This window comes from Sceloporus undulatus, chromosome 1, assembly GCF_019175285.1.
Source record: "Sceloporus undulatus isolate JIND9_A2432 ecotype Alabama chromosome 1, SceUnd_v1.1, whole genome shotgun sequence".
NCBI lineage: Eukaryota > Metazoa > Chordata > Lepidosauria > Squamata > Phrynosomatidae > Sceloporus > Sceloporus undulatus.
The window spans coordinates 138,621,929-138,646,867 of record NC_056522.1 but is presented as its reverse complement, the minus strand read 5'-3'; the positions used below and the strand labels follow the sequence as shown (position 1 = coordinate 138,646,867).

The 24,939-nt window shown below is 38.4% G+C and overlaps 1 protein-coding gene across 1 annotated transcript in view; it reads right to left on the bottom strand.

Moving 5' to 3' along the window:
* MYOM2 (myomesin 2) overlaps positions 1–24,939 on the bottom strand; it is a 103,570-nt gene that overhangs the window by 14,982 nt on the left and 63,649 nt on the right. The window contains exons 18-29 of the mRNA XM_042446093.1: positions 24,055–24,242; positions 23,217–23,343; positions 19,473–19,651; positions 19,071–19,185; positions 17,473–17,629; positions 17,283–17,389; positions 14,689–14,733; positions 14,080–14,216; positions 8,151–8,295; positions 7,974–8,033; positions 5,708–5,775; positions 2,416–2,529 (exon numbers count right to left, since the gene is read on the bottom strand). Coding sequence (XP_042302027.1) covers positions 2,416–2,529; positions 5,708–5,775; positions 7,974–8,033; positions 8,151–8,295; positions 14,080–14,216; positions 14,689–14,733; positions 17,283–17,389; positions 17,473–17,629; positions 19,071–19,185; positions 19,473–19,651; positions 23,217–23,343; positions 24,055–24,242 — 1,442 coding nt within the window. The remainder of the gene's footprint in view (positions 1–2,415; positions 2,530–5,707; positions 5,776–7,973; positions 8,034–8,150; positions 8,296–14,079; positions 14,217–14,688; positions 14,734–17,282; positions 17,390–17,472; positions 17,630–19,070; positions 19,186–19,472; positions 19,652–23,216; positions 23,344–24,054; positions 24,243–24,939) is intronic.

Genomic DNA, 24,939 nt, shown 5'->3' with positions numbered 1-24,939 from the left:
ACCTCATTCACCCTTCTCATGTACCAAAGGTGACCAGAAAAACCTCTTACTGACCACAGAAGATTGCCTGCATATACATGTGGGGCAGGGGGGCATGTCCTATGTATTTTAACTTCACTTTCACTGTGAAGGTTTCCTGGTTCCAAAATAACAGGAATTAGAGGCATGACTCATGCATCAACCGGAAATCTATAACAGTTTTTAAGCAGAAAGGAAAAACATGGTGGGAAGTGAGAAAACAAAAGGAAAATGATAGGCATGGCTAGTTGACATTCTCCTAAGGTTTGGGGTGGTGTTTTTTTTAATAAAAATAACCTATAGAGCAATGATTTGTAAAAGCATATACTTTCACACACACACACACTTGTTCTTTTAATTTTGGTATTACACATACAGGTATGGAGTGCTGAGGAAGACCAATAGTATGTTTCCCATAGAAATCTCCAAAGTTTCCTAGCAAGTAGAGAGTCAGATACCTCACCTACATGCTTTCTGGGCCCCTACACTTATGAGGAGCCAGTGTATGTTGGTGAATAGACAATCACCAAAATGCACTAAATCTTTCTTTTAAAAAGCGTTTGAAATTCCCAGTGGACTTCACCATGAGGCCTCCATGCTTCACAATTAAAATTGGCAAATATCACCCGCAGTCACTTCTACCTACTGGTACTTAGGGCTGTACATTTTCATACATTCCTTTCTCACAGGAAAGAATGAATATTTTACCATTTTTCTCCTCTTAGTGAAAAAGTTTTAACCATTTATAATTTGGGACTTATTTGGTGCAAAACAATGCATGTGGAGGAATTGCATGGGAAACAACATTTCCTGCATGGAAAACAAGTTTTCTTTACTGGAAACACTATTTTTTGTGAAGCAGAAGTCTCAGACTGTGAGGATTTTCCCTATCTAAGGAGCTGAACAGTCCAGAAGCCACCTTGAAGCCAGCCTGGCTGTTTACATGTGGGCAACTTTATAATACTCTGGTGGTTCGACCTTTACATGCTGCCACGGCATCATGAAACTAGCTTTGAGCTTTGGTGGGGCTGGAAAAGCTGGCCTTTTGCCAGCCGAAAAAAGAGTTAATCTTTGCCACTCCTTTTTTGGTTGGCTTCAAAACAGATTGGGGCTGTGGCGTGTGGTTGCCACAGCCCCAATCCATCTTCAGAAGGGGCAGCTTCAAGCCACCCCTTCAGGGCCATCTGTTCTGGCCCTAAAATCCTGCTCATCAGTGTTTTCTGTTTTTGGACCATTTTTCAAATATTTCAAATATTCATTTTATCTCTACTACTTACCAAATGTGCTTGTGTCACTCTGCATTGCCTCTTCCCCCTCTCCCAACCAACATCCATCTCTGTTTCCTAAACGTAAATCACTTTAGATTTCTTTATTTTTGTTTTGGGATTATCCAAGTTTCTCTCATCTGAGCATGCTTGGAATTCATATGCTGTCATAAATATAATCAATGTCCTTGCAGCTAGTGTTTTGCCTCAATAAGCTGCATACATATTGCATAAGCCTGATTTGTGTAGAGAAGGGTATTATTTATCAATCTCTGTTTCTTTTCTTTGCATTGGTTACATTTCACCACCATTTTATTGTTTTATTGAATCTGATTTTATATTATGATATATTTTCTATATGATTTGCCTTCTTGCATTTATTATGTTCTTTTATGCATCTATGTATTCCATTGTATTGTTGTTAGCTGTCATGGTCATGCTCTCACAGACAGGCGGGTTCCACCCAATGTTGTGTGATCATACTTTCAGTTATACCATGGAATTTCCTTCCTTCCCTCTCTACAATCCCCCTGCACTCAAATCTGCTGCAGTGGATCCTATTGAGGATCCAGAGCAAAGATGTGGAACATAAGGGCATGTGGGAAGAGAGAAGGAATTGTCACCTTCCTGTTTCACTAATTGAAGCAACATACATTTATTGGATTTTGCCTGAAATAAATAAATGCAAGGATTAATTAATATTCATTCTTTTACTCTACTGGATGCATTAATATGTTATTCGCACTATCAGTACCTTGTGCTAACAAAATGAAGATAGTCCTTTTTTGCTGTTTCATTTCATCCTGCCTAACTAGAATTCAAAGAAGATTTAAAAACTGCTAAAACAAAAGAAAACCCCATAAAGAGTTAAACTCAAATGTAAAGCAGATAGACAGCCTGATGGAAAGCCTCAACATTCTTTAAAATGTATTCTACAGAAGCAAAAGCTTAGTCTTTCAACCAACAGGGAGCTCAAATAGAAGCTTAGGGCTAAATCATCAAATCACACACAATGGGAGTTCTAAATGGGTGAAAGAGCCAGCACATAACACCATCTGTGCTCTTAAGCCATTCAATGAAATATTAGGAAGGAAGCATGCCACTCTTTAATTTATGAGTCATTGCACCATACCCTTGAAATAGTGAAGCAGCACACTCCTTTCTGCAGATCGGGCGCCTCTTCAAGCTCAAGTCCAGCTCCATCTTTGTACCAATTGAAAAAGGTCTCCTTCTTGGTATTTGCTACCTGAACAATGACAACAACAGAATCATCAGAATATTATGTCATGAGAGAAATATATTTCTTGAACATATAAGGCATATTTCTTGCCTTATCAAGCATCAGAGGCAATGACATACTCTGATGGACTACCTGTCTTCCCCATATGGGTCTATTTGGCCATTAAATTCAACTTTGGAGGCCCTGCCCAGTCTTTGGTTCGTAGTGGATGGTAACACAAAGAATGGCATCCTCAGTGTTGGCCCCTTGATTTGAAACTCTTTACCTATTCAGTTCATCAGCCAATCATCCTCACAGTTCTCAGATTTTTATTCCCTCTGGAATGTACTGGAATATCACAGAACAGCAGCTGCTGGCTTAATTCTCTGTAGATTTTATTTTACTGCAAATTTCTGTTTTTTAATTTCTATCATGTTACGTTCATTGCCTTTAATAATGCCTTTAAATGAGATGCATAAATATCTTATATCACAAGATAAATATTTAACAATGTGATAAACCGTTTTGATTGCTAATTATCAGGATAAGTACTAAAACAAATTATATTTGGAAAAATTTAAGGTTGCATTTCTATGTATACCTATCTGGGAATAAATGAATTTAAATCAATGAGCTTGAAATCCAACCCACAGGCTAAGTATATGTGTTCCATCACCTGTTGTCTTATGGCAACCCTATATTTTCATAAGGTTTTCTTAGCCAAGAATAACTCAGAGGTTGTTTGCCATTGCCTTATTCTGAATACAGCCTATAATATAGAGGGTCCTTTCACCCTACACAAATATAATTCTACGATTTTACTTTAACAGCCATGGCTTCATCCTAGGGAATGTTTGAATTTGCAGTTTTGTGAGGCACTAGATCTCTCTGGCTGAGAATTCTAAATGCCTCTTCCCCTAAACTGGAAATCCCAAGAGTCCTTAAATACTGCCATGGCAGTCAAAACAGAATCATAGCGCTAAAATGGTGTAGTGTGAACGGGCCCCTGGTATTCCCTGGCAGTGTCCCTTCAAAATATTAACCAGGCCTGATCCTGCTTAGCTTCTGAGATCAGATGAGATTTGCTGCCTTCAGGTAGGCAGCAATTCTTAGCGGGGGGGGGGGGGGGGTCTAAAAGTTACACAGATAATAGTCTGGAGATCATAGGAACACACAGAGCTGCCTTAGATTGAATCAGATTGTTGGTTGTATTAGCTCAGTTATGTCTACATTGACTGTTAGCATTTTGCTGGTGTTTCAGAACCCTGCCTGGAGATGCTGCTGGGGATTGAACTTGAGATCTTGAGCCCATTCACACTACACAGTTTTGGTCCTATTCTTCCACTTTATCTATTCTTCCCAGAGTACTCAGACATTTGAGTACTAGAGTACTCTGTCTGAAACTTCTAAATACCCTTCCCTAAACTGCAAATCCCAGGATTGCTGCATGACATTTAAAGTGGAATAACAGCACTACATAGTGCTGTTTAGGATGAATGGGTCCCCTTTGTCTCCGAAGTATGTTATACCACAGATGTTTTCTTTTGATTTCTAACTTTGCACAACCCAGCAGACCAACCAGACAGTCTTTGCCTCACTGTGGTTTTCATTTATATCTTAACCAAAGAATTATACAACATCTTTGAAAGAAGCCAGATACTAAACCATCATTGGGAGGTTTTTTTCATAGTTTCACTTTTTCCAACATGTACAGCTACACTTTATTCACTTGGATGAAATTTTAATTGAAGGCTTCCTGTTGAGCAAAGTGAGGAGTGAACAGGATGCATGCATGTGCAAAAGGTTCATTCATATCTCAGTTTACTAGGTTATGTTCATCCAAATGTGTCAGTATATATATGCTTTATACTTGAAACATAGTGTATTGGTTGACACGTGAAATGTTGCTGAATGAGTGGATTTACATTATATCTTGAAAGAAGCAATTGTTTTCAAAGAAAACAAAAGATTATGACTATTCAGAGATACTGGTCAGTACTGTTGAGGGAGCATCAAAGAACTATTTGCACTGTAGCTGCAGTAACAATAACCAGAGCAAAAAAATCTAACTAAAAGTGGACAAAGCAAAATTACACTTGTGGCCTATAACACTATTTCAGAGTGATGCATATAGAGGCATAATATCCTGACTGTGGAGAGCAACTGTACAAACAAAGGAATACAAACTGCTTAAGAATCTGAAGAAACTTCTGAAAGCAATTTGAGAGAAGGCATGGGGTTATATTAGTCAAAGGAAAGAAGGAAAAAATCATTTGGGGCATAGATAAGCTCTTGAATCTATCAATATAACTTCCTGCATCTTGGTCACTGTACTACTGAAAGAGAAATCTAGGTTCCCTAAGGTGGGTTTTGCACAGAACCGACTGTGTCTTATAGCCTGCTGTCACTGTAATGAAGAAAACTAAATTATTCTGGATATATACTTCTGTTATAAGCTGAGAAGTTGGACAACATAGGGTTAGTGAGGCAACAGTGATTGAAAATGTTCTTTTGATGGTCCTAAGAATGTTAAAATCTTTCTGTTTCCTTCTTGTTGAATTTATCTGAATTCCACCAGCATTTCCTCCCCGTCCTTGTTTTGTAATTCAATTTCTTTTCTTTCTGTGCTGAAATTTGTACATGTTTTAATACAGTTCTCCTAACGTGCACATTTATTTGTGAAATGTATTTGATTTTCATATCTGTCTCCCTTTGACTTAAACGTGTGGAGCAGGTGGAAAACAGGATTCTCCAAGTCCTGCTAATTATAAAAGTTAAGTTCCGGGCATCTTAAGACACAATTTGTTCTTAACAGGCCACAAATAAAGAAATTAGCCTTAATCTTTTCTGCCTAAAAGTTGTTTGTGAAGGACCTGATCATGTATGTTTTTTGTTTTGTTTTTGTTTTGTTTTTTATAATACTAACTTAAGAAATTCTTCCTATTTCTCAGTGGTCCATAATTTAGTGATGATACACATGCTTTGCAAAGCAGAGCAGAACCTAATCCTATGAATATTTACTCAGGAATAGTTCTCAGTGAATGCAGACATGCTTACCATCGAGTATCTATACACATAATTGCTATCTTGGGCTCAATCAGAAACATTGCTCATTGCAACTACATACATTTATGTCCCATCAAAAAGGGAGTTGTTTTCCCAAAATATTGTTTTATAAAAAATGTATCAAGAAATGATTGCTCACTTTACAGAGCAGCAACACTTCACATTCTTCTGAAATGTCCCAATACAAATACTCCAGAAAATGAGGACCTAAAAATAAGAAGAATATGCAGTCACTACAAGTATTTAATAAGCATAGAAGGGGAATGAACCTCCTGATCAAGTCATTGCCCCTAATTAATTAATTAATTAATTAATCAATTAATCACAAAATAAATAAACAAATATGATTTTTACTTTTTTGACCAGTCCTACCAGTCAATAGCTCCAGTAATGTAGGGCCAGATGTATTCTTAAGTCAATACCCCCTAAAGCTCCTACCACACTCATGGATAATGATGTGAGATTGACTGTGCAGCTTATACAGTGGACCCTTGTTATACGCTAGGGTTTGGTTCCATGATCCCCCATGGATAACAAAATCTGTGTATGCTCAAGTTCCATTAAATATAATGACATAGCAAAATGGTATCACTTATAAGACATGGAAAATCAAGGTTTGATATTTGAAATTTATACTTTTTTTAACATTTTCAAACCGTGTGTGCTTGAATCTGTGTATAAAAAAGCTGTGTATAAGAAGGGCCGATTGTACACAAGGTGGAAAACATGAATTTGCCACGTTATCATTTGTGAAGCAGCACCAAAGACTCAATCGTGTCAAACTTGGGATTTATAGTGGTGGTGCACATGGTCCTCAGTGAGCATCAAAAGGAAACCTTTTCTATTTCATTCCCTTCAAGTCTCTCAGTGGAATCAACTGGTACATTCAGCAGAAAGCCATCAAGTGCTGTTGAACATTCGGGTATTAAGAAAGCAAGTAACACATATTCATGTGCAAAACAACTTTTAGAAACTGGACTAAATGTTGGGTATAAATACAATAAATAAATAAATAAATAGAATTATTCTGTCCTTCTCCCAGTGCATTCTGAATCAAGCAGAGGGGAGCAACCTTCTGAAATTCAACCAAATAGTATCTTTCCTTCCCATCCATGATCACAAACTTTGTGGTGGTAAGACTTTGGTTGAAACTAGATAATACAGTATGTTCACCATATTTTTTACAAGAGCTGTTCCCAGCTAGGTTTCAGGTAAAGAGATCCATACTTTGGAATGGGAATAACCAGAATTATTGCCTTTGTAATTTGCGGGAGGGACATAGAAGAACAGGTAATTGCCAAAATCATGCTGGTGCAGTGTCCACCAAAGTAAGTGGATGTAAGTATAGTGTGTGTGTGTGTGTGTGTGTGTGTGTGTGTGTGTGTATGGTTATATGTAACTATGTACATGCTACATAGTTCAGCATATGTAAAGTTATGTGACATAATGGGACATACAGGATTCTGGCAAAACATAGGTAAGTCTATTCACTTTCATAGCTGAGAGACAAAGGGCTAACCTGTCACTAGTTTGTTTTGTTTTCAGCATAAAAAATGTGAATGTAGTTAGGTCAAGGTATTATGTACAGGACACATGTGGAGCTATACAGTGTAGCAAAAACAAACTGGGCATATCTAAACTGATTTTTTAAAAAAACAACCCAAAATCCCAGATTTTGTTCCTGTTCTTTCCAATTTTATTTTGAAGATCTATGCATGTTTTGTTTATTCCAGAGCATTTTCTGTCATCTCCCAGTATGATCAGCTCTCTGGACCAGTTTATTTTAACCTAGTATAAAATCAGAAAGAATAGGAACAAAATCTAGTACTTTTCAATCAATATGGATGTGCCCTGTATTTGCAAAAGCTATGTGAAAAGAAATTAATTCAGACAAATGCTACATTTCACTTTCAATAGCATAGCTGTAACTTGTATTTAGGGGCATATTTTCTCTATCGTATATGAGTTCCTCTTTTTCAGATTTGTCTCCAGAAAAATTGTGAGAACAGACCACAAGCATTTATTTATTTTATGCTGCATTGCCTACCCTGAAGAGGATAATGGTACCTCCTTTGAAAAGAAAACTCAAACATATTAAAGCTATTGCATCAGTGTACTGCAGCTTAAATATATCTCAGAAACTAATCTGAAAGGATATTCAGCTAGTAACACCAGAAAAAGGACAGTTTGACAATTTGAGGGAAAGACTGAGTATTATGGATTTCTTTCATGGGAGGAAAAGACCAGAGTACTGATTATTTGAATGCTTATCACTGTCAAGGTTAATTAAGGATACATATTATTCTCACAGAATGTTCCTTTCTATCACATACAAGAAACACAGAATGTTCCCTTTTACCACATGCAACAAAACCCAAAGCTTTCTCAATGGTTTTTCATGTTACCTTGTTTCCTCAGGAACTCCTTTCTCTGGAATTCAGCCTCAGCCAAGACAGCCTTGAATGCTTTAAAAAGACACGAGGACAGAGGGAGTAAGGTTAGGAAAAATAATCTGATTGGTTTGGTATTCAGAAATATTTAAAATATATTCTACTTGACATCAAATAGATTCGGCAACTTACCATCACCTATAAGAACTAATGAAGATTGATTCTTGGCTTTTCCATCTTGGAGCTGGACAGTATAAGTACCTTCATTTTCAATAGTAAAGCGGTCCATGATCATCTCAATTATACCACTTGAATGATCACATTTAATTTTATGTGTCTGAAAATGAGAAAGGTCAAAGAAAATATTTAGAGGCTAGGTCTACAACAATTGAGGACTCTTGCACTATGCAACACATAGCATGCATGTATAAAATATTAGAAACCAAATAAAACCAAGGGGAATCAGTGCTGCCTGAAGTGTTAAGGATTAAAAATAGTAAGAAAATGATGTAAAATTAATAGTGTATCTGTGGAGCTTATTGGATTTACCAAGTGTACAACACAATGAAGAATGGAACATGTGCTATCCTGTTCAGTTCAATACAATCACCATGTGCTTCTACCCACAACTAAGAAAAAAAAGAACTGGGGGAAACACAAACCACATACAGTGGAGATGGACAGTTGTGGAATTTCACAGACAACACTTAAATGTAAAACAACAGTTTTGCATGAACAATCTAGTTCCACGCCCCTCACCTACTTCTACACGGTCCAAAACCTGTGCCTTTTGCAGAGCTCTGAAAGTCAATTTTAGGAAGAATGAATGCAGTTATGCATTGAGGCCACACCTAATTCAGCAGTGGTAGAATGATGCTCTGGGACCTTAAGCGTTATCTTGCCACCGGCTGTTTATGGATGGCTTCAGCCTGTCATTACATTTGCTTTTCCTATAGTTAACTTCCCCAGCTTTGCTTTTCCACTGAGACAAAGAGTACTGTGGCTAAGGCCTTCTTTACATGGTTCCAACCATTTTATATTGCCCCAAACCTCATTTTGTAAATGTGTTACCCAGTCAACTGCTTTGCCTTTATGTTCTTTTTCCATTATTCAGTTCCATCACATATTGGATGTATGTATGCTTCCTTGAAACTGTCACCTCCCCTCATTTTCTCAGTTCATTCATGAATCAACTTGTTAGTAGCAGAGATGAGGTTCAACTCTGAAGCGTAAGAACATTCCAGTACAACCCTATGTCTACTCAGATACAAGTCTCATCAAACTCACTTGAGACTTACTGGTGGTTATGTTTTAGAGAATTGCAGCCTAAGTGTGTGATACTAACTGGTCCAGGTGGCCATCAGCCAACTATGCTGTGATTAGATCAACTGTCCTGAATCTAACCTCTTCCCAACCTAGAAATGCTAGAAATGAGTAAGAACTCCTCTTGGGCAGGAGGGGGTTTGGATCTTTTGTAATTTAGCTTGTCCCTCTCACACAAACACCCATTTTCTGCCTGTTTGTTTTTCTTTTGTTTTTGTGTGTTGCTCTTCATCTGGCATACTACAGTCTCTTTTTCACTCCAATGTTATAGCACTTTGATCCCACTTTAATTGTCATGGCTCCATCCTATGAAATCCTGGAATTCGTAATTTTGTGGAGTTAGATAGAACAGTTTTTGAATGCTCTTGTGTCTCATCATAGAACAAAACCCAAATTCTATAGGATACAGCCATGACACTTAAATTGGAACCAAACTGCTATACTTGTTTAAAAGAGACAATTTCCAGGAGACTACTCTATTGGCAAGATCTTTCAAATCAGTTGACAGAACAGCATTTCTGCTGGCAGATGGGGCTTGTACCTAATCCTAATCACCTACAATCTTCATAGTCTTCAATTAAAGCTGCACTGTAAATCTTTAATCAGGATTAAGTTGAAGGGTTTTACAAACACAATATTGTTGCAGTGGGCATAAGAATATGCCAGTGAGATAAACACTGAGCATTTCTGTAAAACATCCTTTCTCTCACTGTTGCACTTGTCTACAACACAGTGACTCTAGCAGAGTGCTCTGAAAGCCTCTGTCGTTCCAGGAAAGTGGACTAATGTTAAGTTCGTATTGGCAACATTTGTGGAACACTTTCAAGTGTTGAAAACACTCCACATGTTTTATCTAGGTGTAATCCTTACAACAACTTTGTAATATAAGCAGACCTTGGAAAAGTTGACTTTTGGACACAGCTCCCAGAATCTCTCCAAGCAGATACTTTTGCCAAGCACTGAATATGCCAATTTTATGTTTCCCCATGGAACACTGCCTTGGATTGAGACTGAGAGAGAAGCTTGTCTAACACTACACATACCAGAAATGGTAGAGGCAATATTTGAAATCTGGACTTCCTGTTTTATTGCTCCATTGCCCGGCCACTATGCAAAACAAACTGAAACTGTTATAGATTATGTTGTTCCATAAAATGGTTGTTAAGATGTCTTGTTTGTCTCATAGCATTTGTTAAAAAGAATATTTATTTTTTCAAACAATTTAATTGGCATTTTAGCATTTACACCAAAATATTATTCTATGCATTTTAGCATTTACACCAAAATATTATTCGATTCAAATGACACAAATCTTTTTTTAGCAGCATTATTTTCTTAGTAGCTTTCCACTGTCCATAAGGAACATTTAATAAACACACCCTATTGACATTAATGTAAGTAGTTCATGGGCACCGCTTTATAGCATTTAATATTAATGTACCTTTTGGAGGCAATCTGACCACTGATTCCATCATATTCTCTTCCCCCAAGCAATGGTGCTATATATACTTGTTTATATAATGTACATCTGCAGTAGATCAGTATTCAAATCAGAAAACTTCACTGTGTTTCGACTCAAAAAAAGAAAAAAGGAAGCAAGACTGTCATATTCTGCTTCTTTATACTTCACTGGGATATGCTTTCTTCCTCCTTTTTAGCCACAGGGTATGGAATTAAAATTGCCAACTAGAAGAGCTAGCAAATTTATTCCTCCTTTTGTGTTACTTTGTTTCAAAACCATTGGGGGAAAAAGGCCAAAGGAAGTTGTTCCAATTAAGGCCTTATTGGAAATTATCTATTTTTGGCCAGTGTCAGGAACAAAACTGTATTCTTTCAAGTATGATGGTCTATTGAACATGATCAGCAGTGGCAGTGCCAGTCTCAAGGCAGGTTTTAGGATATAATTAGGTTTCTAGTTATTGCCATTATGTGGCGAGATGAAGTTCAGTGGTTTTATAGCAGCCATAAATACAAGGCTTTTATGTGAATTTCTACAAAAAATATCATCAATTGCCAAATGCAAACGTCACCTGTGGTGTGCTAATTAAAGAGGTGAAATAATACTATGGTTCTTTTTCCTTTTCCTCCACTCTAAGGGGCAACTCCAATGCCAATGCTTTCATCTTTGTTAAAAATACAAATATTGGGGAGAGGGGTTAACACAGCAGAGATGGCTGAAGATATAGAATAGAAAAAAGTTATAATATTCCCTGAACATTACAGATTCAATAAGGAAGAGGGGGAAAATAGGCAAAGTGTGATATTCCAGAGAACATTTCTTATTTAGACCTGTCCATATATAAACTAGTCAGATTCTCCTTGCTCTTGATAGTTGACCAAAAAAATGGAAAGGGATCACAGAAATATTCTTTTATGTAAGGTCTTGCCAATCTTTTTGTGTAAGCAACATTCTAAAGCCACTCCAGTAGAGAAGTGTAGAAGGAATGAGAATGTTGTGGGTGAGGAGAGAGTAAGTAAGCTGCTATTACTATGACATTTGCCAGAAATAATTGCAGCGGTGTGTTAGTTGGTATACACCATGGAAATAATGAAGCAGAATACTTTGAATCTGCATTTCACTCTAGTACAGTAGTTGCAAAATTGGGTCCTTCAATATTGTTGAACTATAGCTTCCAAAATCTCTGAACACTGAGCATGCCAGCTGGGAGTTGAAGTCCAAGGACTTTACCACCTGCAGAGCTTGAACAAGATAAGAGTCTTTGGCCAGTACTTATAGCACAATGTCATGTTCATCTTGCTCTGCCCTGCATTCCATTCCTTATTGTAATGCACCTTTTCATTGATGTGCAAAACCCATCAATAAATCTTGCTGCTACTCCATTACTGCCTTCATGTGATAGTTCCCTTTCTTGGTAGTACCTCTTCTTAGGCAGTCATGTGTGTGAGCAGCTGTGATTTTACTCCTCTCCTCCCTTCTCCCCCTTGTAGCAATCACATTGCCAACAGCTTCCTGAAGCCAGCTGCTGTGTGCACATTCACATAGCAGCTGGCTTCAGGAAGTGGTTGGAAGCCAGGATTGCTTGTCCCCAGCTTCCTTCCAGAGTGTGGGGCAGATAAGTGAATGCACACATAGCAGCCCCACACTTCTGGAAGGGGGAGTAGCAGTACATTAACACAGGCAGTGTTTGGCAGTGTGAAAAACAGATCACATGACCACGGATTGCCAAAGTGCTATTGTGAGAGAAAGTGTGATAAGAAGTGATGCCAAAGTGGTATGCTTCCATTCTTAACTAACACAACTGTGGTGGGACAAGTCCAAGTGTATCTGAGAGCCAATGTGCCAAACATAAGTGGAAAGGAGTGGCACAGCACTATCCCATGAAACTTAAAAGGAGAAGAAGAACCTGCTAAATAAATTTGGCTAGTTGCTGACTCACTACTTATATAGAAGTGTGCAAAATGTGCCCTCCCCCCAAGATGTTGCTCAGCTGCAACTTCCATCAGCCCTAGACAGCACAGCTAATGGTGAGGAATGCAGTCCAGTAACTTCTGGAGGGTTATATGTTTCCATCCTTATTTTACATAATGGAGAAATTTTATTCATATAATATGGTAAAATCATGTAGGGGTTTGATGAGTACATCAGAGGCAAGAATGAATCCTGTGCACTAAATTGATTACTAAGAGTTTAAACACTACTACTCAGTATATAGAAAATCCATTTGGGAAGTACCACAAGAGAAGGTAATAAAACCTGGGCTTTGGTACTCCTGTGGACTATCCCCCCCCCCCCGACATCCTTTAATCCAGTATGCAGATCTATCCATGCCAAAAGTAAAGTCATGGATTGGCAGTAGAGAGCAGAATTTGGATGAGCTGAAGGGCACTTTCACAACCATGGCCACCTCTCTCTTGATGCAATCCTACAGGGCAGCTTTGGCACAAGAATTCAGCACATCTAGGCAACATCTGGGGGGGGCCAGCATCCTTCCACGACTCACTATGCTCACACTTGCCTTTGTTGTTGTGTGCCTTCAAGTTGTTTCTGATTTATGACATCCCTGGGGTTTTCTTGGCAAGATTTGTTCAGACCAGGTTTTCCTTTGCTTTCCTCTGCGGCTGAGAGTGTGTGATTTGCCCAGTGTCACTCAATGGGTTTCTGTGGCCATGCAGGGATTTGAACTCTGTTCTCCAGAGTCATAGTCCAAAGCTCAAACCACTCCTGGCTGTCATTTGGCTTAGGCCCAACTTACATGATTTTCCCACTGCACTCCAATAAGCCCTGGTTATGACCAATATTGATTTCCCATAATGGTCCTGATGTAGAAATGTTCTGGGGCATTATGGGATTTTTAAATAATAGCTCCATTAGAGCATTGCTTTTGCCTGCCAATATAAAGTAAGATAGCAGTAGAGAAAGAAAGGTAAATAGAGGATTTTGTGAAACTCACCCCTTCTCAAACCTAGGGCTGGTCCCACAGCTAAGGCAATGGTGATAGTCTTCAGGGGACAAAAACGTACTGTAGGTCTCATGCTACCTGATGCCTTGTGGCTGACCCTCCCATTAATGTTTTCTACTAATAAATTAAGCACTCCCTTTATTGATGCACAACTTACTCTCTCAGTTATTTTCCTCATTAGTGGGTACTGGTGGTATGAACAGTTTTGCAGTGGTTCTGGTGATATGAACCATCCATACCCACTCTCTGGGCTTCCATAAAAGTTTATATGGAGAGATGACATAAAAACATTTGTTTGCTGCTAGGACAGAGTACGTTTCCTTTAAATGGCCACTTAGACAAACTCTAACACTGTATTGTCCTGAGTTTGTATTTACCTCACTGTTGACAACTTCACTGTCATTGATTACAAATCTATAGCTGGCATCAGCTGAAATGCTCTCTGTCTGAAGCCAGAAACGAACTTGTCCTCTGTCCAAAATCTCATAGGCTAATTCAGACTTCAGAGGAATAGCTGCAGGAAAAGAGCACAGCATTAGGCAAACATGTGAAGGCCTTTTGGAATAACTGAGCAAAAGATAAGTCCCAGTGGCTTAAAGCTTTTGAGAATCTTAAGCAACAAACAAGTGAAATGTTATGAAAGCTAAACGAAAACCCTCAACTGTATTTGCACAGATGTGTATTAAAGCTGGTTTTTCATGAGTCAGAGCACAAGCTGAAGTACGTATTTATTGCACTATTTAGGGCTTTTAAATACATAATCCAGTAAATATTAGACATATCCAAGTTGAATCCGTTCATCCAAATACATCTCCAGTGCTGAACAAGATCTCTCTTAAACAGAAACTAATATTTGCATTTAATTAATAGAAGGCTAAGCATGCTACCCTATTTTTTAAAGAAAAGTTTTATTACTTTACTGCAATCTGTAGTGTGTAAATATATTCCTTTTGAAACTGAATATTAGATTCAGAACTCCTACTTACTTGGATTCCTGATTTCATGACTTAGAGCCATCAGACGTTCAAGTTCTAAAATGAAGAAAAAAAGCATATTTCAATTTATTTTGACAGTCAAAATAAATGTTAAGAACAGTGTATGAGTCTATAAAGCACTAATAATCTTCTGTTAAAGGGGGAAATATCTACAAAAAAATAAAATTTTGAAAAAGAAAGATGATGGAAAGAGAGAGGTTACATACAAATGTCACAATAAACCAGTCTTATGTACTTCCCTCCCCTTTCTAAATGTTACCACAAGGAGAAGGCCAGAAGCTTCCATTTTTATGTGTTGTCCCCTCTGAACTCAACAAATTGTGTTTAATTTCATATATGGTTTGACAAAAGAAAACCAATTTCAAACCAGGCTTTATGAAGTGGGCTTGTTTAAAGATAAGACAGTTTAGGGATTACATGCAATGTTAAATTGAATTTTAGAATGGGACTAACAACAATTTGGAAATTAGATGCAATGGTAAACCAAAATTTACCAAAAAGAGAAGCAAAGGCTTCCAAAATTCTCCTTGAAACCACACCAAAGGAAGAAAGATTTTGTTGTTATTGTTGTTGTTGTTGGGTGCCTTCAAATCATTTCCATCTTATGACAACCTTAAGGCAAACCTGTTATTGGATTTTCTGGGGCTGAGAGTGTGCAGTGGATTTCCATGGCTGAGCAGGGAATCAAACCCCGCACTGCAGAGTCCAAGTCCTATGATGAAACCACTACACCATGTATGATCTAGGTCTAGAAGGAATGTAAAAATTCTAGGTAACACAAGATTGGTTTCATGTGTGGACATTGTGGACTGCAACTTCAAACATCCTTCACCATTGCCTCTGGTAGCTATGGCTGCTGGGAGGCACAGTCCAATAACATCTAAAGAGATATGTGATTCCCACCTCTGGCCTAGAGAACTTAAAAATGTGGCACATGAATTTAGTAAGCAGTCTTAATGGAATGCACTAAAATTTATGGAAGAGTTAAGATGCCATAAATAACCAGAAGAACAAGTTTTGCATCTTCCTCTCATCTGACTCTATTCCACAGTATATGATAAAGAAAGGGTCTCCTGCCAACATTTGGAAAAGAGCATGAAAGCTGCTGTACAGGAAATGTTTACCAAGGCACACTGTAAATGTCAGTAAATCCTCATAGAAATTGTGCAAAAGGCTAAGTTCTACATAGCTGGATATGGAGATTGGCCTACTTAACATATTAGAATTGCTAATAAGGGCTCAGAAAAATGGAACTAATTGTAGGGTGTGCAAATTTACAAGTAACAAAGAAAAGAGCAAATTAGCAAGTGAAACACTGAGGAAGCCAACAGATATTTCTATTTCATTTCTAAATGGCTGCATGTCTCATTCATTCCAACAGTCCCCTCATTTGTACAAATGAGTGGGGCCCACAGCTTGTGATATAAATGAAATAAGACCTCTAAAAACTCTAGACACGACTCATTCTCAGAGAAATAATCACAACAATAATGTCCATGGCTCCATCAAAGAAACTAGAAGGAGGCAATTCTCCTCCCCAGATAGCTCTTGTGCACCCTCCACATGACTTTCTCCTTCTCTTGCTTTCCCTTCCAGCATTCTGTAAAATGTGCAACTATGCAGACAGGTTTTATAGCCATCTAGAAAAATTATGGAAAGTGTACAGGAGGTAAGGAGGGAGGAGAATCACTTCCCTTTACACTGACTAACGGTACTCGTTTCATCAATGGATTTCACTGCGGGGTCCTGATCAGAAACATATAACTGGAAAATAATATAATACAGTGAATTTTCTTAGTAGAATAATTTTATTGTTTTAATATTTGCAGAAAATTAATAATGTTTTTTTAAAAAATCCCACTGTTGGGAGTCTCCAAATGTTTCATTTCCAGATATTGGCTGGAATTACAACATATGAGCCCAATAGTAGCCAGAAGAATGACTGATGCACCATGCCGCCAATATACAATGGGCACCAATGGGCATCTAGCTAGGAAATGCTAGAGTGCAACAGGAGTGCCTAATTTTCATCAGAAATGTCCAATGCATATCAGAAGTTCCCTATGCATGTCAGAAGTGCCCAATGTGCATTAGAAGTGCCCCATGTGCATCAGAAGTGCCAACTGCCCAATGCTCATCAAAAGTCTCCAATGTGCATTAGAAATGCCCAGTGCATATCAGAAGTGCCCAATACATGTCAAAAGTGTCCTATGTGCATCAGAAGTGCAACAGAAGTGCCTGATGGTCATCCCAATGTATCCCAATGGCCATCCTGCCAGTGCCTAGTATACATATCTTCACAATTCACTAACAGAGATTTGTTAGTTTTTTGTGGGTTTTTCGGGCTATGTGGCCATGTTCTAGCAGAGATTTGTTACATTTCTGCAACATAACTACTGATTCACAAGGTTATGAAACATAGACCATGATGTAGAATCTCAGCCATTTTCTACAAAATGTGAGGTCCTCTTAGGGACTGAAGGGAAAGTGCAAGACACATTGATTTCACTTGGGAACAGTTAAGTCACCTGTTTAGTTTTACTTAGCTCTGCAACATCTACAAGAAAATAAGATTTCATTCTTACCTTCCTCATCCATAACGAAACTTGATGAGACGCCATCAGTATCACTAACAGCCACAGCATATGTCCCCAAATCTTCCTTGTCGGGTTTTTTAAAATAGAGTTTGGAGCTAAAGGGGGAGAAAACCTAATTAGTGGTTTGTGGAAGTTCCCCAATTTCCAAAGGCTTCCATAAAAGGATTTTAAAACTTACTGCTCTCCAGCTGTTTCCACTTTAAACTTTTCAGAATCATCTATCTCTTCATAGAATTTACTCCAAGTAAAATGAGAAGCATCTGAAATTTCTTTGCAGTCAAAGGCAAGGTAAATATTGCCTTCTTCATCCACACCTGCAGTGATTTCCTTGGTGTCTGTAACATATAATTGCTGTTAGAAATGCATTTATTAAGGAAAAGTGTCAGTTTTCCAAAAGTCTGGTTCAATTAAGAACACTTCAGCAATTCCTTAAAATCTGGGGTTTTTCTTTAATTAGATCAGTTTACTTCAACAACCAGAAAGATGGCATATACCTTACTAATGGACAACTTTATTTTTAGAGCCTCATTAAAAAGGAAAAACCAAGGGCTCTGCAGGTGTTATTACTGCTTCCAGTATCCTTAAATAATGAAATCCCTAAGACAAGACAAGGGCTTGTCTATGCCAGGGAATAATACCAAATCCACCCCGAAACTGGTGCAGGCAGTCCTCATACAGCTACTTCCATGCTTTCTGGCCCATAACCTAACTTTTCCTTGTACTAAATAAAGTAAAGGGAATGCCCATGTTTCCCAAAAATCCCAGAGTGACCTTGGGTTCTTTTGGCCTGTGAACAGCTGGGTTGGGGCTGATTCTTCCACATGCCAAGAGCTGTGCCATCCTCTTTCCCTGTGCTGAAAAGAGCAGGGAAAGTGGGTGCCCTATTTTCAGAGCTGCTGCTTCCTTGCAGGTAGGGGCTCCCAGTAAAGAGCCCTTCCAGCAGTCCATCATTTTTGTTGAGGTCCCTGGGAGCACCTACCTGCAAGGAAGCAGTGAGTTACCCAGATTATGTCACAACTATGTTACATTCAGTAATATACAGGAATTACGATTTATGAGTACAGAAAACATTACCAAGCATTCTGCATGGTATGGTACAGGAGGAGCTCAAAGTGACACCATGAGTTACCACACCAGGTGACACCAACCTTAGTGACACTGCTGTGCAGTAAGCATTTTAGCATAGAATCATAGAGTTGTGAGGGGCCCTATGAGTCATTAGGTCCAAGTCCCTGCTCAATGCAGGATCTCCAGCTAGAGTATTTCTATCGTGTAGTTGTCTAACCCCCCATTTTTGAAGAAATACAGAAGAGACCAACCACCTCTCTAGGTGTCAAGAAGTTCCTTCTAATGTTCAATCAAAATCTACCCTCCTGTAACTTAAAACCAGTAGACCTAGTTGTACCCCTGGAGCAGCAGAAAACAAGCTTGCACCCTCCTGTTTCTGGCAGCCCTTGAGGTATGATCATGTCACCCCTCAGTCTTCTCTTCACTAAACTGAACATGCCAGATTCCTTCAATCTTTCCTCATATTTTTTGTTCTCCATACTTCTTATAATCCTTTTGTCCTTCTCTGAACTTGCTCCAGCTTGTCTATATCCTTCTTAGAATGAAGCACTCAGAACTGAACACAGTACTCCAGATGAGGCCTGACCAACACAGAATATAGTGGGACGATTACTTCGCATAACTTGGAAACTATTAAGGCAGGATAAAATAACATGTGACTTTCAACAAAGTAACAACAATGTTGGAATCAACATCATGCATTCATACCTGGTTTTGCCTGAACAAGCACAGCTTCAGAAACATCTGATGGCTTGCCTATGCCAGCATCATTCACTGGGCGAACTCTGAATAAGTAACATTTGCCTTCATGTAATTCAGTGACCTTAAAAAATACATGTAATGAAGTTTTTAACATACCAGCTGAAATCTGCTGTTACACCAGTTGGATGCAGCATGATGTGGTGTTTGCCCCTTCCCTCCCCATATGCCCCACCTGGACTTTTACTCCAGATTGATTTTGGGTGATGATTTGAATGAGAGAGAGGGAAGCATTGCAGAGAGAGAAGGAATTATTACTTTCTCAGTTACACTAATGGAAGCAGTTGTGTTGGTACTGCGTCTTATTTTGGATCAGATGAAAGAAAGCACTCTAGGGAAATGATTTTCTACCTTTAGGTAACGGCGTGAAGTTGGTTTCTCATTGAATGTGATCCATTCTTCCCCATCTTCCTCCTTATAGTCCACAAAATATCCAGTAACAGGGCTGCTACCAATGTAGATAGGAGCCTTCCAAAGAATCACAAGAGATGTATTCCTGACCTCACAAAACGTAAGATCATAGGGAGGACCTGAAGCAAATAGAAAGGGCAAATTACCAATAAAGCCAGAATATTGCCTCAAGCAACAAAACTAAAACCTTTTTTAATAATTGTGAAATTTTGCATTTCTGCCATTTTTCTGCAGAAAGTGGCTTTACAGTTGTCATTCCTTTCTTAAATAAATATTCATGCTTGCAGTATTTATTGTCATGATTTCATTACATGTGTTTGTGTGTGTCTTCAAGTCATGGTGACCCCATGAATTTAACAGATTTTTTTAGGCAAGGAATACTCAGAGGCAGTTTTGGATTACCTGTTTTTGTTGTTGTTGTTGTTGTTGTGTGCCTTCAAGTCATTTCTGGCTTATAGCAACTCTAAGGCAAACCTAATCATGAGGTTTTCTGTGTCTAAGCATATGTGATTTGTTCAAGGTCACCCAGTGGGTTTCCATGACTGAGGGGAGAACCAGACCCTTATCTTTGGAGTCCAAGGTTCAAACCACTAATATCATAGTGGTTCTTATTTGCATTGCATACTGGTCAAAATAATATAGGTAATACTTTAACAAAATGTTCCTGCAGTGTTCATGTAGCCATTGAGCTGTGTAAGCTCTCTCTGGTATCCACGCCAGCTGAGCTTGGAAGGGTGGCAGTATGGAGAGAAGGCCCACCCCTAAAGATCCTAAGACTCAAGCAGATCCATAGGAGGAGATGCAGACTATCTGAAATCCCCATGGCCACCTGCTTGCATCTTATGATCTTTGGGAGAGGACTTTTTCTTCATGAAAGGACAAAGGAGTCTTTTCAGCAGCTGTTCCTAGGATGTGGAAGTCCTTCCTAAGAGTAATCTGGTTGGCTGCTGCTCTGCTGGTTTTGTTTTGCTTTTTTTTTTAAACAGGAAGGAAAAGATCTTCCTGTTTATAAAGGCCATTAGCTTTTAACTGGTTAAAGCAGAAAAAATATGCTTGGGCTATGTTGCTTTTAATATGTATAAAGTTCTTTCTGTGTTTTTTATTGTCAGAGAAAAAAAGGTAGCAAGCGTAGACTGGCACCACAAACAAGGTTCAGCATGCAGAAATTCAAAGGAAGACTTTCAGAGCTTAAGCATCCCAAGCCCTGGGCCTGGCTGTGCAAATCTGTCACTTTTGCTTTCTCTCCCATTTAAAATTGAGGGGTGGGAGGAAGCTTGCCATGAAACATTTGGAAAAAAAGATTTTGATTTTTTTTCTTATAAAAGATGATCCAAATGTACTTGGTTAACCCAGCTGTCCTTCCAAGTACTGAAGGGAAATCTCCCACACAATTCTACCCAATCAAAAATCTAGGAAAGGTCAGAAGTAGTAGATATTATTCATTACTTGGTGGTACAGTGCAAATAATCAGTTTACCAAAGGAGCTATTTGCATACTGGGTTATTTTCACCAGTGCCCCTTCTTAAAATATTGCATGCATCCATCCACTATTTTCCTTGTACAACAATTAATACCCAAGAGCATAGGTTCAGCCTGAGGTAATTCAGTGGGATAATCCATGACTTCATTTGTGTCTGTGTGTGTGTGTGTGTGTGTGTGTTCATGTGCATACACAAATGCTTCTTTTGCATACCTTTTTAACTCATTGTTATTCTGATCCATCAAGTTACTCCACTGAGTTTGGAATTAACATTGTCATTGAATACAAATGATTTCATTAACTGTTATATTGATTTTACTGTTCCACATGAATACCATACATGAAAATGAAAACTAGGTGCCTCTACTAAATTTAGCAAATCAGCAAGTGTCTTTGAATTTCTGTTGCCATGCAGCACTATATCAATGTGCTTTCTATTTCATCAGAAAGTACTTCTGATTTTAACACAGAAAAAAAGTCGGCATGAAGCAGAAGGGAAAACTCAAGAAATTTAATATTTGCCTTGAATAGCTTTCTGTGCTGGGAGTCTGCATTTTCACTTTGTGTCATTGATAGTTCCAGTGCACCCTAGCTCACCACATGAATATCTACATCCAAATATTAAAATACTCTAATAAAAAAGAAAGTATAGTAAGTTTTGTGCCTGTAGTCCAACTTAATTCACCCTGCTTTATTCAAACCCTGCAGAACAAGGCAGAATGTATATAACGCAAGCATTAATCCAGCTGCAGATGCATCCATTAAAGGCTATGAGATTTGTCAGAAATTCCACAGACATCCTCCAAGCATTGTACCAAGGCAGTAAGTCAAAGTGGAAGTTAGAAAAAGCACTCAAAGAGGCAAACAATTATTTCCTTTCTATCAGCATGAGAATCCTGCTTCTTTGATATGTTCATTTGTTTAGGATCAAACAAAATATGAAGCTTAAAGGCACACTCCTACCCAAAAATAAGACAAGCAAACAACATTAACCAGAGTGTGTTGTTTGCTTTTCCTGATCCAAAGCTCTCCTTGGAGGAACTCAGAAAATATCTGTGTCTCCTTCCTGAACTGGGGAGGGACTTTGATCATTTCCGTTTGGAGAACAGCTTACCCGTTTCCCATGATTTTCTGCCAGAGTTTTTAAAAATTGCCCCTCTGCTCTCCTCATGTGCTGCTGCTGCTCCCTTTCACTGCTCAATAAAATGAGAGGAAGAGTAACTGTACTTATTGGAGACTGGCTGGGATGACTTTGAGGTACGCACCATCTTTTGGAGATATTCATGGGGCAGTTTAGTAAACCCTCAAGTTGGCTTTGAAAATTCATTTGAAATCTTTAAAAGGTCTAAACATGAAATTGGAACAGACTACCTATTTACCAGATCTCAGGGCCCAGCCCTGTGTCTCCACCTTTTATGAGTCATCTCAGGCAGAAAATGAGGGTGTAAATCCTCTAGTTTGGGGGGGGTTCAGCTCAAAGCAAGAGAAGACTAAGTGCAAATGTCCATCTCACCTAGGAGAGCACCAACTTGCTACAATTTGCAAGTCTTCATTGATGGGTTGCAGCAACTTGCAAAGACACTCTAGAAGTATTTACTTGCACCTTCCCTCCCCATCTCACCTTTGGTTCTTTGCATCCACCTTCTAGCTAGAAGCAAGTAAGCTAGATGTATTGTACTTTATCCCATCTCCTAAATTGGTGAGGAGTAATAATCCCCTCTAATGAATAATCCCTCCAGCTAGGACTTCTGTCTCAATTGTCAAATGGGGAAATATGTTCTGTCTATGTGTATCTGTATGTTTGTATTTGATTGACAAAGTATGAGCAACTGTGGTTGGTACTTATTGCATAATGCTTATTAATGTCACTGGGGCCATCCCTAGGTCTCTAGTTTTGCTATAGAAACCTCAAGATCTGAACTGGTGACCCTACCCATTAGTTATCTGCCCCACTAAGGCCTTTCTTCTGAAAAGGCATTTTTCCACAGAGTAACCAACCTAACATGGCCCATCCCCATATGGAGAGGATGGTGGAGGTAAGCTTAGTTAGCTGCTGCACATCTCAACAAACTGCAAATACTTTTCATGCAGAATCTGCTTAAAAATCCAGCATGTTAAACAGCAGCTGCCACTACCGAGCAGCATATTTTAAACTCTCATACATTTTAAACAACGCAATAAGAATAACCAGATAAACTACTCACCGGGTTCAGGCATAGTCCATGCCTCACATTTGAAATGCTCACTGGGCTCAGAAGGCTGCCCTATGCCAGCTATATTGGCAGCAGCAATTTTGAATTCATAATATGCATTTTCTATCAAATCCTCTACCTTTGCAAAACAACAGTGGACAGGAAAAACACGTTTAATGTGGATAATATTCATTTTGCTCCAATAATAATAATAATAATAGCATTTACCGTATATGTTCAAACGTCATTCATTTATTTAGAGTTACCATTTTCTGCCACGTATCAAACAGAATATGGAAAGAAATGTATTGTGAGGAGGTCTCACAATTAAATTAAATTCATAACTGTAGTCTCCACTGGCTTGTTCATTTAAAAAAAAAAAAGGAGGTGGATGACATCTTGTAATTTAAGGGCCAGCTTTTTGTAGCATAAGCTTTTGTAGGCAATAATCCCAAATAATATTATTCTTCTCTGGAAATATTCCTCTCACCGTACATTGATTGATCTTAAATATTTCACAGATTTTATTGTGGATTCTTTAGGTCCTCAGAAGTTCTGCTTTGTGTTGTATAGTTTTACTTATGCATTACAGATATTTTGCAAGCAACCCATGTCTGAGAGGGGAAAGGTCATGGGTATGCATGTTGTCATTCACTCCAACTTGGCTTTAGACCAGTGGGAATAAGATACCACCAACTCAGTATGGGGATCTCCTCCTGTAGGTATAGCTGCACATGTGAGATGGTAGATCAAGCCCAATATTTCTTTTATTTTATTTGATAGCCAAAATGCCATTGTAAATATTAAGTAAAATGTAATCTAAATACCAGGAATTGGAAACAATACTGACCGTATAAATCCTTTCATTAACAAGGGAAGAGTTGACTTCATGCCAGTTGTGGTGGTGTACCTCCCGTTTGTCAATGTAATAACCCAGAATATGTGATCCGCCACTGTATCTTGGAAGTTTCCAGCCAATGGTCATTGAATGGCCATCACAGCTGAGAAGTGTGACACCATAAGGATAGGATGGGCAGGCTGGAAGAGATCAAATGGATTGAATATTATGACAATGGACCAATATAGTAGATTACAGAAATAACAATAAATATTGTTGCTACTCTTTTATGCTTTGATTACTTGATGGTAAAATAAAGGATTGGCACTCAAAAAGATGTACATTTAAAATGCAATTCTATATATGTTTGCTCAGAAGTGAGTCCTTCTGTGTTCAGTGGGTGTTTATCTCTAAATTTTTAAAGGCTAGATGCATTACAGACTGAGAAAAGCTCAGTCAAACCATTCTAACCCATCCCTTTTCAAAAATAACCTTTTATGTTCTGTGGCTGTGAAGTTGACACAAGACTACAAAAATAATCATCTCCAGAAAGTACTACCAAAAATACCAGAAAGTATGCAGAAAAGTTTAGTCTATTAACAGCTACTTCTATATAAATATATAGAATTCAGGGGCAATATTCTAAATGTCTTTAATGAGCCCGGTCATCTGATCTGTATGGAAAGCCACTTCCTCATAAATGATAAATTCCTCACATCTTAAGGTAATGTGTCTTTTCATTTCTCATAGGGAAATTCTGGACATTGTGAAATGTTCTCACACTAAGTTTGTTTTGTTTTTGTTTGTTTTTGTTTTTTTTTATTTATATACCGCTATTCCAAAGATCATAGCGGTGAACAGCAAGTAAGCTAATTAGCAAGTAAGCTAATTTGCCCC